Raw genomic sequence first — 19,859 nt, forward strand, 5'->3', positions numbered from 1 at the left:
CGCGGCAAAGATTCACTCTGAGGCGTGTGCTGGCTGCGATGGCATTTACTGAGCTGCATACAACTAATTTACCAGAAGCTGGAGTAGAAAAGAGTACTCTTTTCATCCTGTCTTTTTTCGGCTCTGGTCTACATCTTAACAACTCCACTTTGAGGAGCATGTGGGTTTCTGCAACACAACACAGAACAACTTCGAGACTGAAGTTTATACCAGCCCTATCCTCCTAAACAGAAGCTGTAATCATGTCTCTCAGCATGCTAAAGTACCACAGCGTTAAAAGGGTAAAAGACAAAAGAATTAACCAAAAAGCAAAGAAAATGAAGCAGATTTCTGTAAACTTATACTCTAGATGATAGGAAAATTTACACATGCTTTGCTTCAACTAGAAGTGCTTGGTGGAAGTTGATGCAATACATAAAAATAAAAGATGCAAAGTCCCCCAGACTGAAATCACATGTAAACTCCAGCCAAATTCTGGCACTTAAGAGTTAGGGACAAAAGGTTCCTGTGACATAACTTCCTGGACTACACAAAGAATAAATTCAGAATCCTTAAAATCACAGGTGGTTCAAGACTGCTGGGCACACACTTTCTTCCAATACACTGAAATGCAATATTTGATGCAGCTCTGAAAAAAAAACCTCACTAAAATTATTTAAAAGTAGCATGAGCCGAATCTTTAAATACTTCATGTTCCACAGTGCATTTCTTATTCATAGATAGTAATTCAAACACCCTGCAACAAAAATAACAAACTGTTTTAATTCACAGTTGCAACACATAAATATGATGAGATCTGTACATTGTTAATCCCAACTTCTCCACTCCAACAGTTTAAGTTAAATGTCACATTTACATAACATTTACATAAAGATTCAGTTTTGTTTATACAAACCCCAGCCTTATTTTTGCAACATGCTCAACGCTAATTCATTATATAACAACAGATTGTTTGCTGTTTAAAAAAAAAAATAAAAGTTTCATTCTGAGAAGGTGTTTGAGAGACTGCAATTCCTCTGAAGCAATTTAGCACTTAGTCTATATTACTGTTTCATCAAGTTTTTAAGGTTGGCTTGTTTTAAAACAAACTATTTTGGACACTGTCCCACTAAGACACCTCAAATGATTTCACACATCATGGTCACTTGTACAGTTCACACTTGTGCTCAATACACACACAGGAGAACAGTCACAGAGCCTCCCAATGCAATCCACAGGAGTTTAATTACAGACTTTCAGCAGTGGTCATGTTGGTCTAAAAATTGGAACATTTTAGAAGATTCCAAGCACTATCCAGCATGTTGGTTTTTACTGAGGTTTTTTGTTTTCCTTTTATTAATACCACTTTGCTCTCATCACTGCTTTCAACAGGAACACATTTAGACCAGTGCTGACACATTCAAAAATTACAAACAACAGCAAACATTGCAAAACTTCCAGTGCATCTGAAAGCAGAGCTCACAGGAATCTGCAATACAGCTGCATGTAACTGCAGTATTTTATAAAAAGAGCTATATTTTTCAACGTCTCCGTGCAGAGGTCTCTATGGATGGATTAGCTGCTATTTTCTTCTGTTTTAAAACTTTAAAATCGCTTTTGCAGAAACCCTAAGGCCCCATATTAAAAGTAAGAAAGAATTTTCTAAGCTAATACCACTACTTCTTCACAGCAATGAAATAAATGCTTTAACCTTAAAATTATGTATAAATTAGACACAAAGCCCATCCAATCACTATAATAATCTACTGATTATTACAATTGTGTTTATTACAAAAAAAGACCATATATTTACATTTAATTTATGCTAACAATCACAAAATCTCAAATAACTCCCGACAAAAGCTGTCTCCAGCACATCACACCACATCTACATCACAATATTCCCAAAGATGGGAAGAATCACCTTTTGGAAACAGCTCATTTCTGTGTTAGCCTGCTCCAGAACCTTGTATCACAGCTGGACACTTGACTGAAAATACTGCTTCTGCTATCTGCACTGTTCCAGAGGAGTACAAAGATCCCAGGAATTCAAGACTAGTGAATACTTACTAGAGTCTCACACCATGCAAGTCTCCTTGCTTTGCTTATAGGCTAGGAATTGGAGGCACAAATGACCCAAAAGAGAACTCAAGTACAACAGTTACACATATTCTACACCCAGTAGTCCTACCTGCACATGACAAGCAAATTGCCAGCATCACTGGATCCTTCCCCAGGAAGTCTCCTTCCCCAGTAGATTTAAGTGGAATGATGCAGTGCATCAAGTGCAGCATTAGCAGTTTTTTACTGTCCACATTACTTTGATGATTACAGGTAGATATAAATTGTTTTCCTTTATCCAGATACATTTCTGTTCACTCCATACTATTGTACAATTACTGATCCAAGTGAGAAAAATGGGATAGATACATAAAATTGTCAGAGACATATCACAGGTTATACTGAAGAAAAGAGTATTTTTTTCTATTCTCCAGGTCTCCCATTGACACAGGTACACATAAAAGTCAAACAGATCTGCTCCAACCAGTCATCCAGGACTTTCAGGGAAAGCAGTACAAAGCTTTGGCAATACTGGTTAGGATTAACCTTAATTGGAATAGACCAGCCAAATCCATACAATGCAGAAATTGTTCTATAGGGCACCACGTATTCCTCTGAAGGAAGGTGAGTGCAGCACTGTGGCCATATTTTATGGCAAAAGGCTAACTAAAATGTCAGCCTGAAAAGAGAAGTTCCAAGGCTAAAAACTGCTAAGGAAGTACGGTGTGATGGCACAGGATGACAAAGTTGGTGTATTTGTATCCACACCACCTATGGGAAATGAGTGACCTATTGGTGTGAAGGACCCCCAGGAGCACACACAGAGTTTTGTTCTAGGGAAAACACTGTGGTTTGCTTCAGAAGACAGCTTGGGCACACACTGTTGTGAGAGTTGGGACTCTTCATCCTAGAGAAGGCTCTAGAGAGACCTTACTGCAACCCTTCAAGATGTAAAGGGGGCTTACAAGAAAGATGGGGACAGATTGTTGAATAGAGCCTGCTGCAACTGGGCAAGGCATAATGGCTTCAAGTTAAAAGAGGGTAGATTCAAACAGATTGAAGGAAGAAATCCTTCATTATAATGAGGGTGATGAAACACTGGAACAAGTTGCTCAGAGAGGCAGTAGATGCCTCATGCCTGGAAATATTTGAGGTCAAGTTGGACAGGGCCCTGAGCAACCTGACCTAGTTGAAGCTGTACCTGCTCATTCCAGGGTAGGATGCGCTAGGCAATCCTTAATGGCCCCTTAGAACAAAAACTACTGTATGACTCTATGACTGCTGTGCATGCTCACTAGGTATCCAGGACACAGAGTGAACCAAGAAGTCAAATCTGTTGACAAAACAAAGAAAAAATAATGCATCCTTGGGATAGCTAGCACTTTCAAAGGCAGATGTGTCTATCCACATACCTTTATCAATGCTGCTGGAGAAAAGTGGAATCTCATTAATACTGTACTGTCTAGCCCAGCTACAATGTATTAGCACATCAATGGTATTTTATGGGCAGCTGCAATCAAAAGAGCAGCAGAGATGGAATAGCATTAGCAGTGGTATTTGGTTCCCAAGAGAGGGCCATGTGCTACACTGAACCTCACACAGAATCTCTGTCCAGCTGTTGGAGCCAAGAATTACCACTGAGCTCACCTAGCAATGGAGTTGGAGAACTGCTGCAGTGTATGTCGACCTTCCAAGACCTGTGTGCATTAAAGAGAAAGGGGAAGCTCAGAAGTTTGGGGGTTGCTATTGTGGAAATTTTTGGGTGTATTGGGGTTTTTTTGTCAGTTGTTTTTGTGGTTTATTTTTTTTCATTCTGCCCTTACACAGACGTGCCCTATTCCTAACTAAAACTCAGTAGAGGTCACCACACAGTAGATTTTGATCCTAGAGGTAAACAATGCCATGCTTTACCTGAGAAAACTCAAAAAGTGGGTGATTTCCAAGTTGTGTATTCAGAGTACCTTTGCACCCAGGACTAAGCTAACCTAAATAACCTGCAACTCTGAACAAGCTAAAGTAATTGCAAACCATGGGGTGAGCTGAGAGCACTGCTAACAGATGGATGCCTTTTGGAGACACTGGGGGTGCGTGGTCCTGCAGCTCTCTTCAAAGCCAGATCTCTACGGAAATGAGTATGATTCACACTTTTTCAAAGGCACAGCAGAGCTGAAAGCATAGAGATTTTTCAAAAGAATCATGCCTGCAGGAACTGTCATTCTTCCCCACTGTCTTCATCAGTGCTGTCCTAAAGGAAGTACTGTTTGGCATCAGGACTGTAAATATTCCCACAAGTTCACAATTTTATTTCATCCAATGCCCTGTTCTCAGCACTGGATGAAATGCCTAGATAAAATAGCTTCAGTGAGCAAAGAGCAACAGGCAGCCTCTCTTACTTTTTCTCCTCTAAACTGCTATGCTAAAGGCTATTTCTATATATTTTTAACTCTGAAAATACACCTATTGCTCCATTCTGAGAACACTCTGATTTAGGAGAAAAAGGGTTGTTTTTCCTGAAGTCACACTGGAAAAATATTACTACATTTGCATAGTAGTAATATATACTACTCATGTGTAGTATACTTTGTACAGTACTCATGTGATTTAAATACATGATCAATAATTTTGGTAATCCTAAAGTAGTAACAAAAAGGTTCTTTCACATCATTGTGTGAAAACATTGGGAAAATAACCTTCCAAGTATAGTAGTATATTTTCCATTAGTACTACCAAACCTCAGTTGTCATCAAAAAAGTACTGATCCTTCCCCAGTGAGTTTCCAGGATCCCTGCTTCAAATATAACGGTACAGCTAACACTCGTTCAAAACCCAGATCATCATATACTCAACTGCAATTTACTTTCACAAATATAAGTTCCATGATACCATTTGATTGCAAGCAGTAATTAAAAATCTAGTCCCAGAATCCAGTTCTGTCCAAGTCACAACACATTATTAGCCATTACAGTATATGTACCTATGGATATAGTGCAATTGAAAATATGATATTTTTAAATTTTTCCAAGCTATCTTAGAATAGTATTAGAAGCACAGTTCAAGACATAGATGGGTGGAAAATTATTTTCTATTAATGTTAAACTAAGAACACAGAAAAAACCCTGTGCAGTTGGAATTCTCTGCAATACTTTGTGTCATGCTTCACTTGGGGAAGCCACTGACTGTGTATACCAGGCTAACAGTACATACAGTCCTAGTTCCTTCAATCAGCATTTAATTAGGCAGATTGTCCTTTAGCAGAGACTATTTTATTTTTGTTGGCCCCACACTTTGTATTTGCAAGTGTCACACTGGGTTCCCTGTTCCATGGCAGGGTCGAGCCATTATACTTAAAGCAATATAATTTCTTTTTCATTTCAAATCCCACCTCATAGATTTTCAATGTTTCCTGTAACTCAAGTTTGTTTGGGTTGAGGCTTTTTCTTTCCTACTGTTCAATTTCACATGGAAATGGAAACTGTGAAGAGAACAGTATAACATGTATGACAGATACTTTAAGGACACAAGAGATGAACTGCAAGTTCCCGGGAGCAGAGACTGTCTATACAAAAAAAGGCAGTAACTTTCAAAAACTCACAAGGCAGACCAACAGAAGAGATTAACACCAAGTCTGTTTCCTACTCCAAAGTCACTCACTAAAAGGAATTTTTATTTTTTTTTTAGTTGAGGAAACAGCAAGCAAAACTCATTCTGGTACAACAGAAGAGAAAATTCCTTGCTCCTTTGCAGCACAGTTACAGAGAGAGCAGATGATGTAGTTAATAGAGTAATTAACAGAGGTAGGTAACAGGCTGAAAATGTCTAAGTTAAGGTTAGAAGAGGAACTGCACAGCACACAGCTGGCTTTGAAAAAAATCATACATGAGTCAAAAATGACATTCAACTCATGCCAATCCCATGACTATTTGCAGTCCAGGATCACACACACATACAACTTAAATACAGCATCTCCTCGGGAGGTAAAGCAATGCTGTATGAGAGAATAATATCTTATTATACTCCTTGTACAAAGCAAATAAAAATATTTTATGGCAGAAGCATTACCAGGGTCTCAATCTTAGTACATCAATGCTTACCATGATTCTACTCTTGGTTAAGTAGCTGTATGCATTCCCAGAAGACTTTCTTGGGCACTCTATTTATTTATAAAGTAGCATCTTTTAAACCATGTCTCAATATGATGATTACAATTTCTTATACAATTACTTACAAACAAAATCTGCTTGTCAAAATATAGATGTAACTAATTTTGTAGAACTGATACCGAACTTAGATTTTCAGTTGTCTAAGAACTCTGAAACAGAAGTACATTCAGTAATATTGCCTTTATGAAGGGAGCTATCTGTTAAACACTGTAATGTTACACAGAAAGAAATACACCAAGTCTACAGCTCAAAGGTTATGAGAAGTGGATTGCCCTGTGGAATCTTCAAACAAACCCAATTTTCCTTGTGACCTAGGCTTGTATGATCTCATATCTGGTGCCAAAAACCACTGCATAAAAGCCACAAGAACTCACGTGTGAAGGCTTAAGACAGTCTTTATCCAGGAAATATGACAAAGTAGCCTAAAATAAAAGTCCAGTAGCAAAGCCAACTCAAGGAAAGGCTGACACCACCTGATCCTTATGGTGGGACCCAATTAGCATACCCTGGCTCATACATACTGGATTCATTCTTCCAAGGTGGAGTTCTTCACTGATAGACATTGCAGTGGATGAAATAACTGATAGAATTAATTCCCTAAGTGCCCAAAGACCACAGAAAAATTCATCCTTCACAGTACACTCTACACTTCTTTGTCATGATCAGTAGATGGTAACAGGTATTGTATTAAAAATGAAGGCAAACACGTTCTTGGTGAACATCTGTGACTTTGCCCACACAAAAAACTCTAAACAGCAAAAACAGTTTCTCAGTGTAGAATTCAAATGCATTAACCTCCCTTTTCTTGCTGAAGTGCCCTTCTTTAATTGCTTCATCTCTCTAAATATCATCAACCAAAGCACTCAATGACTCCATTTTCCTTATTCATCTTCAGAACAGTCCATTGCACGCATTGAATAAATTGGTTTTTCTTATGAGAATATATGACTCCCCTCCACATTCCAAAATTTCTATAAAATTCAAGCCCTTCTTACAAGATATGAAAGTACTAGAGTTACCAATGGAAAAGAGTGTTTTTTTAAAGCTTTTCTTCAGTGCAAGAAAAATTAAGATTTTCACAGCTACTGAAATTTCCTGAGTCATGTTTTTCTGAAGAAGTTCATTAGAGAGTGACACTGGGTAGATAGCCAAGACAAACAGTTACAGTTTTTCAAACTAAAAAAATCAACAGAAGACAAAAGAAGAACTTACCATAAAAATATAAAGTAATAGTGAATTCACATAGTGATTTCTGCTTATAACAACAGAAATGCTTTTTAACATTTTTGCTGGGATAGGGTCTGTTTCCTTCACAGCAGCCAGTAAAGGGCTGTGTTTGCATTTGTGCTGAAAACAGTGCTGCTGAAAACACAGGGATGCTTTTGTTACTGCAGAGCAGCACTTGCACACAGTCAAGGCTTGTTTTGCTCCTCACATCACAGAGAAGTAGACTGGGGGTGCACAAGGGGATGAAAGGGAGGGGACACAGTCAGGACAGGTGACCTCAAGGGACATCCCACACCATATGGTGTCACACTTGGCACACCAAGCTGGGAAAGAAGGAAGCAGAGGGGGGATTGCTCCGAGTTGTGATGTTTGTTGTCCCAAGTCACCATTACACATGATGGAGTGAATGAGTTCCTTGTTTTGCTTTGCCTGTGTGTGGCTCGGCTCTTAATTTCCCTATTAAACTGTTCTGTCATCCCACAACTCTTCTCAGTTTTACCCTTCCAACTGCCCCCCATCCCACTGCAGGGAGTTAATGTTTAATCTCAGCAGAGGTTAAACCCCAGCAATATGGGAGTGCAATTCAAACAAGTATTAGCTTACCTGACCAGAAAGCGATGCAGCCCAACGTCAAAACTTCTGTAAGAAAAAAAAATACACCAAATTGTAATTACTAAAAAAAAACCAACTCTGTTGAGTATTGTACAAACACTGTTTTTTAAAACAATAATACCAAACATAAAGTTACTTGAATTGATGAAGCAAAAAGCAAGTGTAACACACAACCTCCTTTCTGTAATGACATGTGAAATTTAAGATGCTCATCATATGAAAAGATTTAGGTGCATGTTATAAAGCTCACAAATCTCTTGTTGGAGTATTTATTCAATGAAGTGTTAACATTCAGAGTATTATAACACACATAAAGCATAGAAGATGTATATACTGTTACTGGAAATAATGTAATCATCCTAGTCACCAGTACATTTTCTATTATATGCAAGTAGATCCTTTGTGCAAAACTGCTGTGGAATCTCTTTCCCCTTTTCTGCTCTGTACTGCAGTAAAATGCAAGGGACTGCCGTGAATCCTCCCCACAATAAGGAATCATCAAAAAAACCCTTATGTCTCCTTCAAATATAGAATTTCCAAGAAGCAGACCTTGCAAGTGTGTTCCACTCACATCGGTAAGGAAGTTAACTTTGAGGACTTCTGACAGTAAGTACAAGTTAGATCACATTAAATTACAAGAACCATGTCTGAAATCTTCTGCCCAAACAACATACATTGACAGTAGCTGTCAGCATTTCTTCCCCTTTTCTGGTTCCTCCATTCCTAAGATAACTCAGGAGAACCAAGCTCGTGAACAATGCACTAGCAAATCCTTGACACTACAGGAAGGCATCTACTGATTTGAGACATGTACCTAACATCTGAAGTATATGCCAGCCTTATAGGACTAGCCATATAATCCCAGATTAGCTGTGTGCATAATGGCACAAATGGAAAATGCAAGTGCCTTATTCCCAGTACTGGACTTGCTCTGGAATGGGCTTATATTTCACATACACAGAAAACATTTTGGCATATACTAAGCTCTTGAGCATTCTGTTACAAAAAAACCCAGTTGGTCATTTTGAGTACAACACAGTTTTATTGTGCTTGCTGTGTGCTGCTTTCTAACTGAAAGAGCAAGAGAAATCATCAGATAGTTAATGGCATCCTGATAACAGCAGACAGATAATGAGCTGCAGAAATTCTAGGAGTTAACAGGGAAGAAAACTCCACTTGTTCAGCAGGGTAGATAGGAGACCAACTAATTTCTCACTGAAAAGCTGCCTTACAACAGAAAAACATCCTGCCACAAACATGTATCTAGTCATCATTAAATCTGTATTTTTCATAACTCTTTCCTGAAATCATGCCACCTTTTATATTATTGTTATCATACTGTGCAATTAAACTGCACAAAGTGCATCCAGTTATCTTTCTGCATTCCTCCTGCCTGGATACATACAGTTTTGGCTCCCTCTCTTCACTAAAATGTTCTGTGTTGCACAGACAGTTTTCTGTACTGGAGCTGGACGCAGTCTGTATTTTTAGCTCTGAAAACATTTTCTTCCTGGGACCAAGCACTCAGAACGTTTGTGCTGAGAAGGGGAGTAGAAGAAACTTGCACAGTTTCAGGAGAGAGCTGTATGCTAAACAGCCACCTTGCACATCTTCAGCCAGGCTGATCTTTTCAAGTTCTCCCAGCTGCTCTCCATGGCAATCAGCAAACCTGATACAGTCTCTGACAGGACACACACACTGAGCTGCTTGTGGGGATGTGGAACATGAAAATATCACTATTTTTGACAATGAACCAAAAGCCAAAGGACATGGCTTACCAAAAGCAGGAAAAGTGAATGGTCCTGCTAACTTGTGATATCAGAGCTGAAGGAGATTGGGGGGGACAAAGCTGAGGCAGAGTGGGTTCAGACAGGGAGGGAAACAAGACAGTTTGCTGTAGATGCCATGCCACCTTTTCCCTAATTTTTCACTCTTTCCAAAACATCATTTAAAAAACGTATATATATATATTTATATATATATATTTTTATATATATATATATATATATAAACATATATCTAAAACACTTGCTATTAGAAAAGTTTTCTAAGTTTATTTCATAGGGGCTTTAGCTACTGGATATTTCATAGAAATATTTAATAAGTATTAAAAATAAACATGCATAGAACCAATTTATTATAATAAATAACAAGAAGGAAAATTTATCAGAGCCTCACTGGATGTAATTCAGCATGCACAGACAGGGCCCATTATTCCTCAGTTTGATTTTATACTGATACACTTCAACAGTCTACCCAAAATCCTGAGTTCTAAACAGTGCAAGCAGCCCTTTGAGATACAACTACACTATGACCAACAGAATTTTGACATTATACAGCATTGTCTGAGTGTGCAGTTAGATCTTAAAGACATTTTGAGACAGTATCATTGATTAGTTCCAAAAGCAAGGATATCAAGGCTGAACAAGTTCAAATTGTAAATGGGAGAAATGGTTGCATTACTTAAGGCTATGGATATTGTCTACAGACGCCTGGGATAATGAATAGAAACACTGTGCAAGGCAAAAACACTGAAAGAAAGAATTATGGGAGACTGGTTTTGACAAAATATTACTACAGACACTTTTTACTATTTTTCTTGCTCATATTTAAATATATACTGCAGTTAAGTCCACAAGTAATGTGAAAATACAGTGAAGCAGCAATGGAAACAGATCTAGCAGATGCAACTAATCCCTCCATTCTTAGATGGAAATGTTAAAAAGAGGCAAAAGAAGGTTTGTAAAGCAGTGTTAAGGCTGTAACTTGGGGTGAAATAAGCAACTTCATTAATAGGAAAAAGAGAACAAATAATCACTACGTATTTGCATTAAAAATTTCATAGTGATCCCTTCAACAGAGGACTTCACCCATCAGGCATGGCAGTGTCCCCCACAATCAGGACACAATTAGACCTGCCATATGCACACTGACAGGATTAGCTACTGCCTATAAAATACTTGATATTACAACAAAGTCTATAACCAACTTCACACTTGTTAAATCCTGAAGTTCCCTGCAAAATACAGCATTTAGCTGGAAGTTATTGCACTCCTAGGGTGCCTCAGTCACATAAATTTCAGAAATGCCTCAGTTATGTAAGTTTCAGAAATCCTATAATGAGTGTAATTTTTCAAAATAAATGTTTTCATTAAAATCTAAAGTAACAAGAGAAAGGAAATCCTCAATTATATGAGTAAAAAATTATTGACCAGTTAAATTCTCTACACTGATCAAATGTCAATAGCTATATAGTATTTCAAATTTTGGAGAAATAAGTAAAATCTAGTTTATCAAAACAGCAATGGTCTTGGAACAAAGCAAAATCTCAACTAGCCAAAGGAACAATAAAAGGGAGGTATATTTAACCTCAATTTCATAATTACTATAAGACACTACAAACAATTTGATAGCTATTTTCTTTATAAAAGCATCCCTAATTCTGCTCCTCTGTAGGGCAGTTTTGGATCACAGTTCTACACAACTTTCATGCTTTTCTTAAGCATGGAAGCTCTAGTTTGATACAATTCAATGAAACATTACACATACAACCCCTCATCATCAAACTTGTCTTTTCCCAGTACATCAACTACAGATTGGTGGCCAATAATATACATACACTAAACCAACAAAGACCTTTTCCAAAACACAATCTTTGAATATGTACCTGCAGGAGAAAGATGTATGATTGCAGGCAGAGGTTTCAAAATTATTTCAGATGTGCGGTTTCTGCTCTGAAAGCTAAATGCATTATGCAACAACCTGTCTTCAGTTTTCATTCAGAACAAAGATGAAGGAGGAAAAACTTAAAAATGTTAAGCACATAGCATCCAGTGGATTGTTTATAATCCCACTTTCCACAAAGCTGTGCCTCCCTTTAGCTGAAGTCTAAATGCTCGTTCCTCAAAAGAAGAATTGTGTGAGCCTCTAATACATAGCTTTTAGTCAATTACACCAGCCTATCATATTTAAGGACTTGCCTAGATGAAAACTGCCACTCATTAGCTGTGTTAGGTACTACAATTCACAATTCCAGCATGATGACTAAAGGACCCTGGTCTCACAAGGTCTGATTGTGAGATCTCATTCCCAAGGATTTACAATGATACAAAAAAATGTAAATACTGAACACATGCCAAGATTACAAGAATCAAAGTTAAGCCAGCTACTAGAGCCATATTTTATGAAATCAATTCCAATAATGTCAATTGCCAAATTGTCTGATTTTGTGCATCCATATTTTTAAGCCATGTGCTGAAGAGAAACCAGTCCAGCTTTATCTCCTGTCAGTTCTGCCCCAGGACTGCTGGGCTGCACACTATTCCTGGAAACAAAGTACACCACAGTGTGCAGCATCATCTGGGAAGTATTTGGCTAACCATGGACTTCAGAAAGATGTTCTGCAAGCAGTCAGTATATCAGCACTCAAAATCAGATAGTGGACTGGTTCTTACTTTGGGCCCTACCTTAAGACAAGTAGAGCTATGTAGATAGTTTGCCATTTGTGAAAAAAAAAAAAAAAAACCCAACCAAAAAAAAAAACCCAAAATAACCACCCAGAGACAGAGACAGGCAACTGTGACACTGTGTACCCAGAGATTGCATTGCATTGTAGACAGAAATATCCCAGACACCTTAAAATCAGTCATGTTGCCACTGAACATAAACAATTCTGAATGCAGAAAGGAATGGTGTAATTTCTATAAGGAGGAGAGGAGCAAATTACACTTAAATCTCTTCAAATCAGCCTGGTTGCCCTTTATGGTAGTGATGAAATCCAACAAGTGGGTTATTTATTAGAGCTTTGGTACTCTGGGTATTCAACATCTCTTTAAAAAAACATTGTAGGTGCTGCAATGTTTCAACAATGATTCTTGGCCCTTTCTTTAAAATGTGGCTGAACTTGACACTGGGAAGTCAAACTCATTCCCATACCCTCAGAGTAGCCTCTCCTATTGAATTGCAGAACTGTGTGCAAGACTAGCACTTCCATTAGCTGTCTTTGCAAATAAATGTGGCATTTAGCCAGTGAGCTGCTGAGCAGGAGTCTCTCCCACACCAGATTATTTTGCACTGGAGACTGAGGAGTCTGAATGACAGCTGCCTTCACTGACACAGCACTCAAGCTGCTTCATTGCCCCTATTTTTTGAGCAGCCCCTTACAGCAGGGATGCCCAAAAGACTCTGTAAAAAGAATTACCTTTTTTTCCCAGAACTACTTTTCTGGATTCTCCTAGATCTGCTCATGCTTTTTCCAATGCTGCCTGTGGCAACCTTCCCAGCAAGCAATGCCTTAAAGATGAGTGCTTCCAAATTTCAAATAATTACAAGCATGCAATGTGAATCTGGAGCAGTTTTAGAGTCTTGTCTGAAGAGTTAGATTACTACCAGGAAAGCAGATACTAAAGTCTATATTCAGGTTTTGTAAGTGCTATTATTTAATGTCTCAATGAGCTATAAAACTCTGCTAAAGCAAATCCCCTGGAGGGGGTACAGCCTACCAAACAGAATAAGTAGTTTTCAAGCAGTGACTGCCACCAATTGATTCACCATCATCTTGATTATTAAATAAACATCTGGGAAAGCCATCTATATTTTTAAAAGATTTTTGCCTGTCCATGTCTTGAATTCATTCAGTTTTCTACAAGTTTGCTACAAAGGTATAGGTTTCAGGTAAAGCTTGTTTCTTCAGTGACAAGCAGCACAATTCCTCTTCTAAATAACATAACTGCCTTCATACTTGAATACACTATTTAGAAAGCTGATGTACAACTTCAAATAGAAAAACCACAATTAAATTGTCACAGATGATTTTGCAGGAGAGATAAACACAGTAAGCAAACTGAAAATATTCACTTAAACTGTGAATACTGTGTAGCAGTATTAGTTTTTAAAAATAAAGACAGAGATGCCTGATGAAAAATACAACCCAGTCCAATACAACATCCTGTTTAGATTTATCTGTTACCTAAATTATAGAATAGACTTTTGGACACTGAGCCTTTAAAGTCACATTTTAACATTTTTCTGAGGACTCTTTTGCCACATACAAGGATGTTTATGGAGCTCTCATTTTTGAGATCAGCCTTTCAATTTGTGCAAGACACTTGGTGAATTCCACCCACATACAGATTCTAGTCTGCCCACTGATATGGTATTGAAATTAGGAACAAATGCATATATGGAGCTCTTTTGGCATTCCTACCATTCTTCAAATCCTACCATTTCCTATGCATCTCTTCTCTTACCATGCAACTTAGAAAAAAACAATTCATAGCTCAATCCAATGATAAGATTCCTGTTTAAGAGAATTCAATGTTCTTGTAAACATTAAGATCTTAAGAACTTGCTAAGCCTAGATCTCAAGCTTCAAGGACCCTTTTGTTTGCAAGCTTTGACTTTAACCATCTGCAATGCAGTAAACCAGTAGCTTTTATTTCAATGTAAAAATGCACCTAAGAGTAAAAATAAAAATCTATGCTATTTGAAAGAGAAAATATGAAGACTGTCAAATGCTTTCATTATATCTTTGACAAACAATTTCTTGTTACAGCAATAATAAGCAGAACTTGTGTATACATGAAGATACCTTTATCATTCTCTGACACTTGCTTAAGGACCCTGGAATTTTAACACTTCATGCTTAGATAAAACACTTTGAATCCCTGTAGTGTTTCTTCCTGGAATGATTCAGCAGTATACCAACTTGCCTTTTGGTTTCCTCCATTATTAAAATAACCAAAGCTGCCATTGTGTTGTGCCTGTGCTGGATGCCTCCATACAGAGGTTGCTGCTCAGTACTGTAAGTGCTCTGTAGCACCAATACAGCAAATGCACCAACATTCATGTTACTTCACAGAAACAGCCCTCTGTAAATGTCTGATCACTTTAAGGAAAAGCCCTAAATATTTTATTTGGGAAGTATTTACTGCATAGCATCACAGGAGAAGCTAGGGCTTCCTGTACCCAGGAGAATGGTGGAAATCTACAGTGAAATCCTGACACCATCAAAATCAGCACAAAACCCTCACTGATTTCAAGGGAAGCAGAAATATACCCAGACTGACTCTGGGCAGTCTGTATAATGCAGAATACAGTCCAATTTCAGTGTGCATTTTGTCTTTCACTTTCATCTCCAAATAGAAACTATTAGTAAGTCTCAAAGATTCATCTGCACAGTTTCGCCTATTAGCTGGGAACTCAGGCTGGAGACCTGCAGAGTAAAATTACCTACAGTAAGGCACCCACAAGGAGAAAGTTCTTTTGAGGACCACATAAAAACATGTCACAATGCTAGTGGCCTCCAGCCTACAAATTGAATTCATGACCTAATATGTTTTGTTGGTTTATTTCAGTTTAAATGCAGAACTTGTATTATATCAGAAAGCCAGAGGAAAGTTGTAATGATTCTAGGCAGTGACTCCTCCTCACCCCTGTAATCTCCTAGGCAGAAAGAGAAGCACAATGTTCAGCAGGCACCAGCCATTGGCAGTGTGTATGTAAACTGCACACAAGTCTGCCTACTTGGGAGGCTTTAAAATAACAAATTGGTTCTGTTTCTCACATATCCAGTCACTGGATCTTGGTGATACAGCTCAGCAAACACTTTTTAAAAAAGCAAAGTCTCATTTGTATTCTGTTAATCTCTCCTAGAACCCTTCAGAAGAAATATTGCTTTAATTTTATACCTTCCCCAATTCTTCAAAAGCCTATAGTAGCTCATGGGAGGGTGGATGAAACCTAATGCCCATTAGTGGCAAACTCCCATAGGGAAAGTTCTCCCTCAGCCTTTGTCACGTAAGACTCCTGCACTGCAGCGTGATTGTCCAATTACTGTGAGATCTCCATCCTTACTGCAAACAGAGCAAACAAGTTTATTAACAGCCATTACTCTTTTCCTCCAGTAGTTGTGAGCAGGCAGAGTGCTGCTTGCCAAATGTGAGCAGCAGTAATAGTTTGTATCTGCACAGAGCTCATATCAAATACAGTGAGCAATGGGCTTCACAGGTGAAGAGCAGTAGGTGGGTTTAGCTTGATTGTTAAATAAACCCAGCAATTTGAACTGACAGTGACAATGCAGTCATTAGACAAATAAATTCTCAATAATTATGTAATTTAGATCCAAGAAGGATTAGGGTGCCTTATTACTGCACTTCTTTTTACACTCCAGAGTAACAGATTTCTTTTTCTCTATTGAAGAGATTTAAGGAGCCTTTCAAAGCTTTGATATAACCAGCAAATTGAACTGTACAGTACAGCAGGTAACTGCAGCATGCACTAATTTAGCTGACATCAAAAGCAGTTAAATCTTTTGTCTTCATCAGTGAGAGAGAGAATAGCTAATCAGTCCAGAACTTTCATATATTCAGGTGACATCTTAGCTGGAAACATCACAGATCAATACTCAGCTTTAAGCATCACCACAGTTAACAAAAAATACAGTAAATCAGGGAGATATATTTTTAAACTTTAAAACAAGTTATTCCACAAATAAAGACATGCACTAATTCTGCAACTAAATAGCCAAATTTTTGGGAAGAAGTTGAAGTATTCAGATATAGGCAAGCAGGTGCAATATTTAACTATGTTAGTTATAACTCCATGGCCTAAGGAGAGCTTCCCTCAAATCCAGCTGTCCATGCACACTGTGACTGTGTATTTAACACCAAATCATTCTCCTTAGGAATACCACAGGAGTTGTAGAGGGCAAGAACATACAGGGAGACCTGCCTTACATTCAACTTTGTGTAACAACAGAAAGAAGAAGAGCACTTTCCTTCCCAAGATTCACACTCAGCATCCTCAAAGACCATGTTAATATCTTCTCAAGAATGAAAACTTAATATTCTTGAAGTGTTTTAAAGCACATCACCTACCTCTCTAGGCACATAAGCTTTCTGTGACACAACTGGTCTTATGCATGTTATTTTTACTACTGATTTGGGATCTGATCCAGTGCACTTGTACACACAGGACAAGAAACATAATCCTATGACTTCATAGTGTTAAAGTTTGTTAAAGTGTGCAGGCTTCTGCACATTTTGGCAATAATTTTAATTTCAATAAAATTCTACTTTACACATGTGCACTAGGCTGTTGCAACACTGTGGGCATAACTGTATTCAGTCCAAATACCCTTTGAAATAATCTTTTTTCATATTCAAGATGCCACCTCCAAAACACAGTAGGGAAAAGATGCCTTTTGACTTTGGAATAGAAATGTTGCAGCATTAATATTTTTAAGTCTAAACCCAGGGAGAAGCTAGGTAATGAAAATACATTTATTCTACCTGATACACTGTCTACAACATACTGGACAACCTCCTTCTTTGAAAATATCAAAGGGTAAAAATGAACCAGAAGAGTCAATCCTCAACTCCAGAGGAAAGGGAAATATGCACAAGCATGTCCTTCCTTTTCTTGTCTCTCAGTTCCAGCTGCTCAGTACGTCCCATCACAAACATGGAGTAGAGTGCTTTCAAAAACATAGCTGTCTAGAACTGCAGGACAAATACAAAACAAACCACCTGGAAAATACCTCATCCTCTTGAAGCTGACTGGTAGGCCTCTCACAGCACTGAAAATTAGATTCTCTGGTCATAGCACGTGTAGGCTTGCTTGTCCAGCACCCCTGGCTCTAATCCCCAGACTGACCCTCTCCCCAGGCACAGAACCTCAGAAGAGGTCTTCCTACAGCTTTGGAAAGCAGCTGCTACAACCCGTTCCACAGCAGGGTGGGCAGCAGGTGTGAGCCACAGATCTGGATGTGCCATTCAAATTTCTACCAGGCTTCGGGTGATTCATGCTGAATCCCTCCTTCCATCTGCCATGGAGATGTGGAGTTTCTTTTCACTGCCTGCTTCTCCTTCCCTCATGCAAATTTTTCAAGGCTTGGTAACTTAAATGCTCCTGAGGATACCTGCAATGTAAAGAAGCTGAACCTATCATCCTTCCTTTCTGCTCTACAATTACCTCCAAATGACAGGTTGCACAACAGCAATTTGCTGTTATCACTAACATGTAATCAGAGAACTAAACTCATAGGAAGGAAAAATTTAGGGAGCAAAATCTGCTATCTCCTATTTCAGACCATCCATCAGCCTATCCAGAAACACCACAACAAAAGAGCACTACGAGACCCAAACACAAAGAGCGAACCTTTCACCATTTGTTAGAGTACAAGCCCCTAAACACACAAAGGCACATTACTCTGAGCCCAGAGGCAGGGATGTCATCCTGACTACACAGATCTGCAGCACAGCTACAGTTGCTATTGGTACACACAATTGTGTTTGTGTTAACTTGTGCCAAACATTGGCTATTTGGGAAATTAAGGAGGCAAACTTTCCAAGCCAAGCACTGACAAAAACTCTACTTCTGATCTTATTTAAATTACCTTAATGGTATTTTACAAAGCTTTTCAGCATCTTTCTTGTTTTAATATACTTAATAAGCTAATTCCCAAGATTATTTATTCCACTACCAAAAATCAGAAGCCCAAAGACCAGAAAGTACATGTCAAACTGGTTGAGACAATAAGAAGCACAGAAGAAAATGCACTCCAGTAATTACTTTACCTCTACAGGTCAGGAAGTTCATTTTCCTTTCTTAAATATCTATTTCAGTCCTCACCACAAACTAATAGGCACCTGAACAATACTATCAGGAGTTTAAGTCAGAAATAAAAGATAGTAAGTTTTTGCAGACTATTCATCATTCTAGAATTACTGCACGTGGTCACAGTGATCTCTTGTGCTCACATTTACACATGAGTGTCAGACTTGTCTTTTCCCAGAAAAATCCAAAACAAAGGGAAAAAAACCCTGGCAATGTTCTTTTTGACAGACATACAAGGAATTGTTTCCAGAAGGAGGAAAGTTTCAGGATCAAAGGTAAAAGTAGGCAAAAAGTACCAGGATGAGGAAGAAACAAATGCAAATAAATTTACATTTTTATCTGTAGATCTATTTTCTATGGCATCATTACAGCCAAGAATGTGATAAGACCACAGCAGACTGTAATCTATAATTTGAAGCAATTCACTGAGACCTTGTACAAAGACCAATTTTTCATGTGAGGCAAAAAAATCTTAAGCAGTAAGCTAAACTAAATGGCACACAATTTCTTGTAAATCATAACCCAGATGCCATTTTTGGATGTCACAAAAACATCACTGGCATAAATTTAACTTGTTTGTACAGAAGTGTGTGTCTGTACATGCCAAATACAGCCCCTCCTAGTCCACCCCTTAGGCATGCAAGAAAATCAGGGGCTGCCTAATGTCAGACTCTTGTCTGTCAAGAATCAGGGTATTAAACACAGAGTAGAATCTAAAACCTAAAGCGTGGTAGTTGAAAATGATCTGATCTTTATCACTGCATTTTTTATTTTCCTCTGGCAGCATTCTTCAACTTCATTTTCTTCAATCTAGATGAAATACTGTTTACAGTGAAACCAATGTTTCATAAGCTACTTCTGCCTGCCTTCTTGAAAAGCCTCTACTCTTGCTGAGACTAACCTATATTAAACATGCATCAAGTTTCAGCACAATTCATCCCCAAAACACTTGTCTCCAAACTATTTTGGGATATTTGAGAATGACAAGATTTCAAGGTGGAAAGGTAGAAGAAGTAATCACAGTAATCACAGAATTGTTTGGGTTGTAAGGGATCTCCAAAGATAATCCAGTTGCAATGCCCCTGACATGTGTAAGAACAATTCTCACTAGACCAGGCTGATCAGGACTCCATCCAACCTGGCCTTGAACACTTCCAGGGACAGGGCATCCACAACTTCTCTGGGCAACATATTCCAATGCCT

At 38.3% G+C, this 19,859-nt stretch overlaps 1 protein-coding gene across 2 annotated transcripts in view; it reads right to left on the minus strand.

Moving 5' to 3' along the window:
* HHAT (hedgehog acyltransferase) overlaps positions 1–19,859 on the minus strand; it is a 165,611-nt gene that overhangs the window by 123,506 nt on the left and 22,246 nt on the right. For both annotated transcript variants that reach the window (XR_009485707.1, XM_059841113.1), the window contains exon 9: positions 8,031–8,066. Coding sequence is in view for 1 of the 2 variants with exons in the window: in XM_059841113.1 (XP_059697096.1) it covers positions 8,031–8,066 (36 nt within the window). In the remaining variant the exon portion in view is untranslated. The remainder of the gene's footprint in view (positions 1–8,030; positions 8,067–19,859) is intronic.

The sequence above is a fragment of the Haemorhous mexicanus genome, chromosome 3 (genome assembly GCF_027477595.1).
Source record: "Haemorhous mexicanus isolate bHaeMex1 chromosome 3, bHaeMex1.pri, whole genome shotgun sequence".
Classification (NCBI taxonomy): Eukaryota; Metazoa; Chordata; class Aves; order Passeriformes; family Fringillidae; genus Haemorhous; species Haemorhous mexicanus.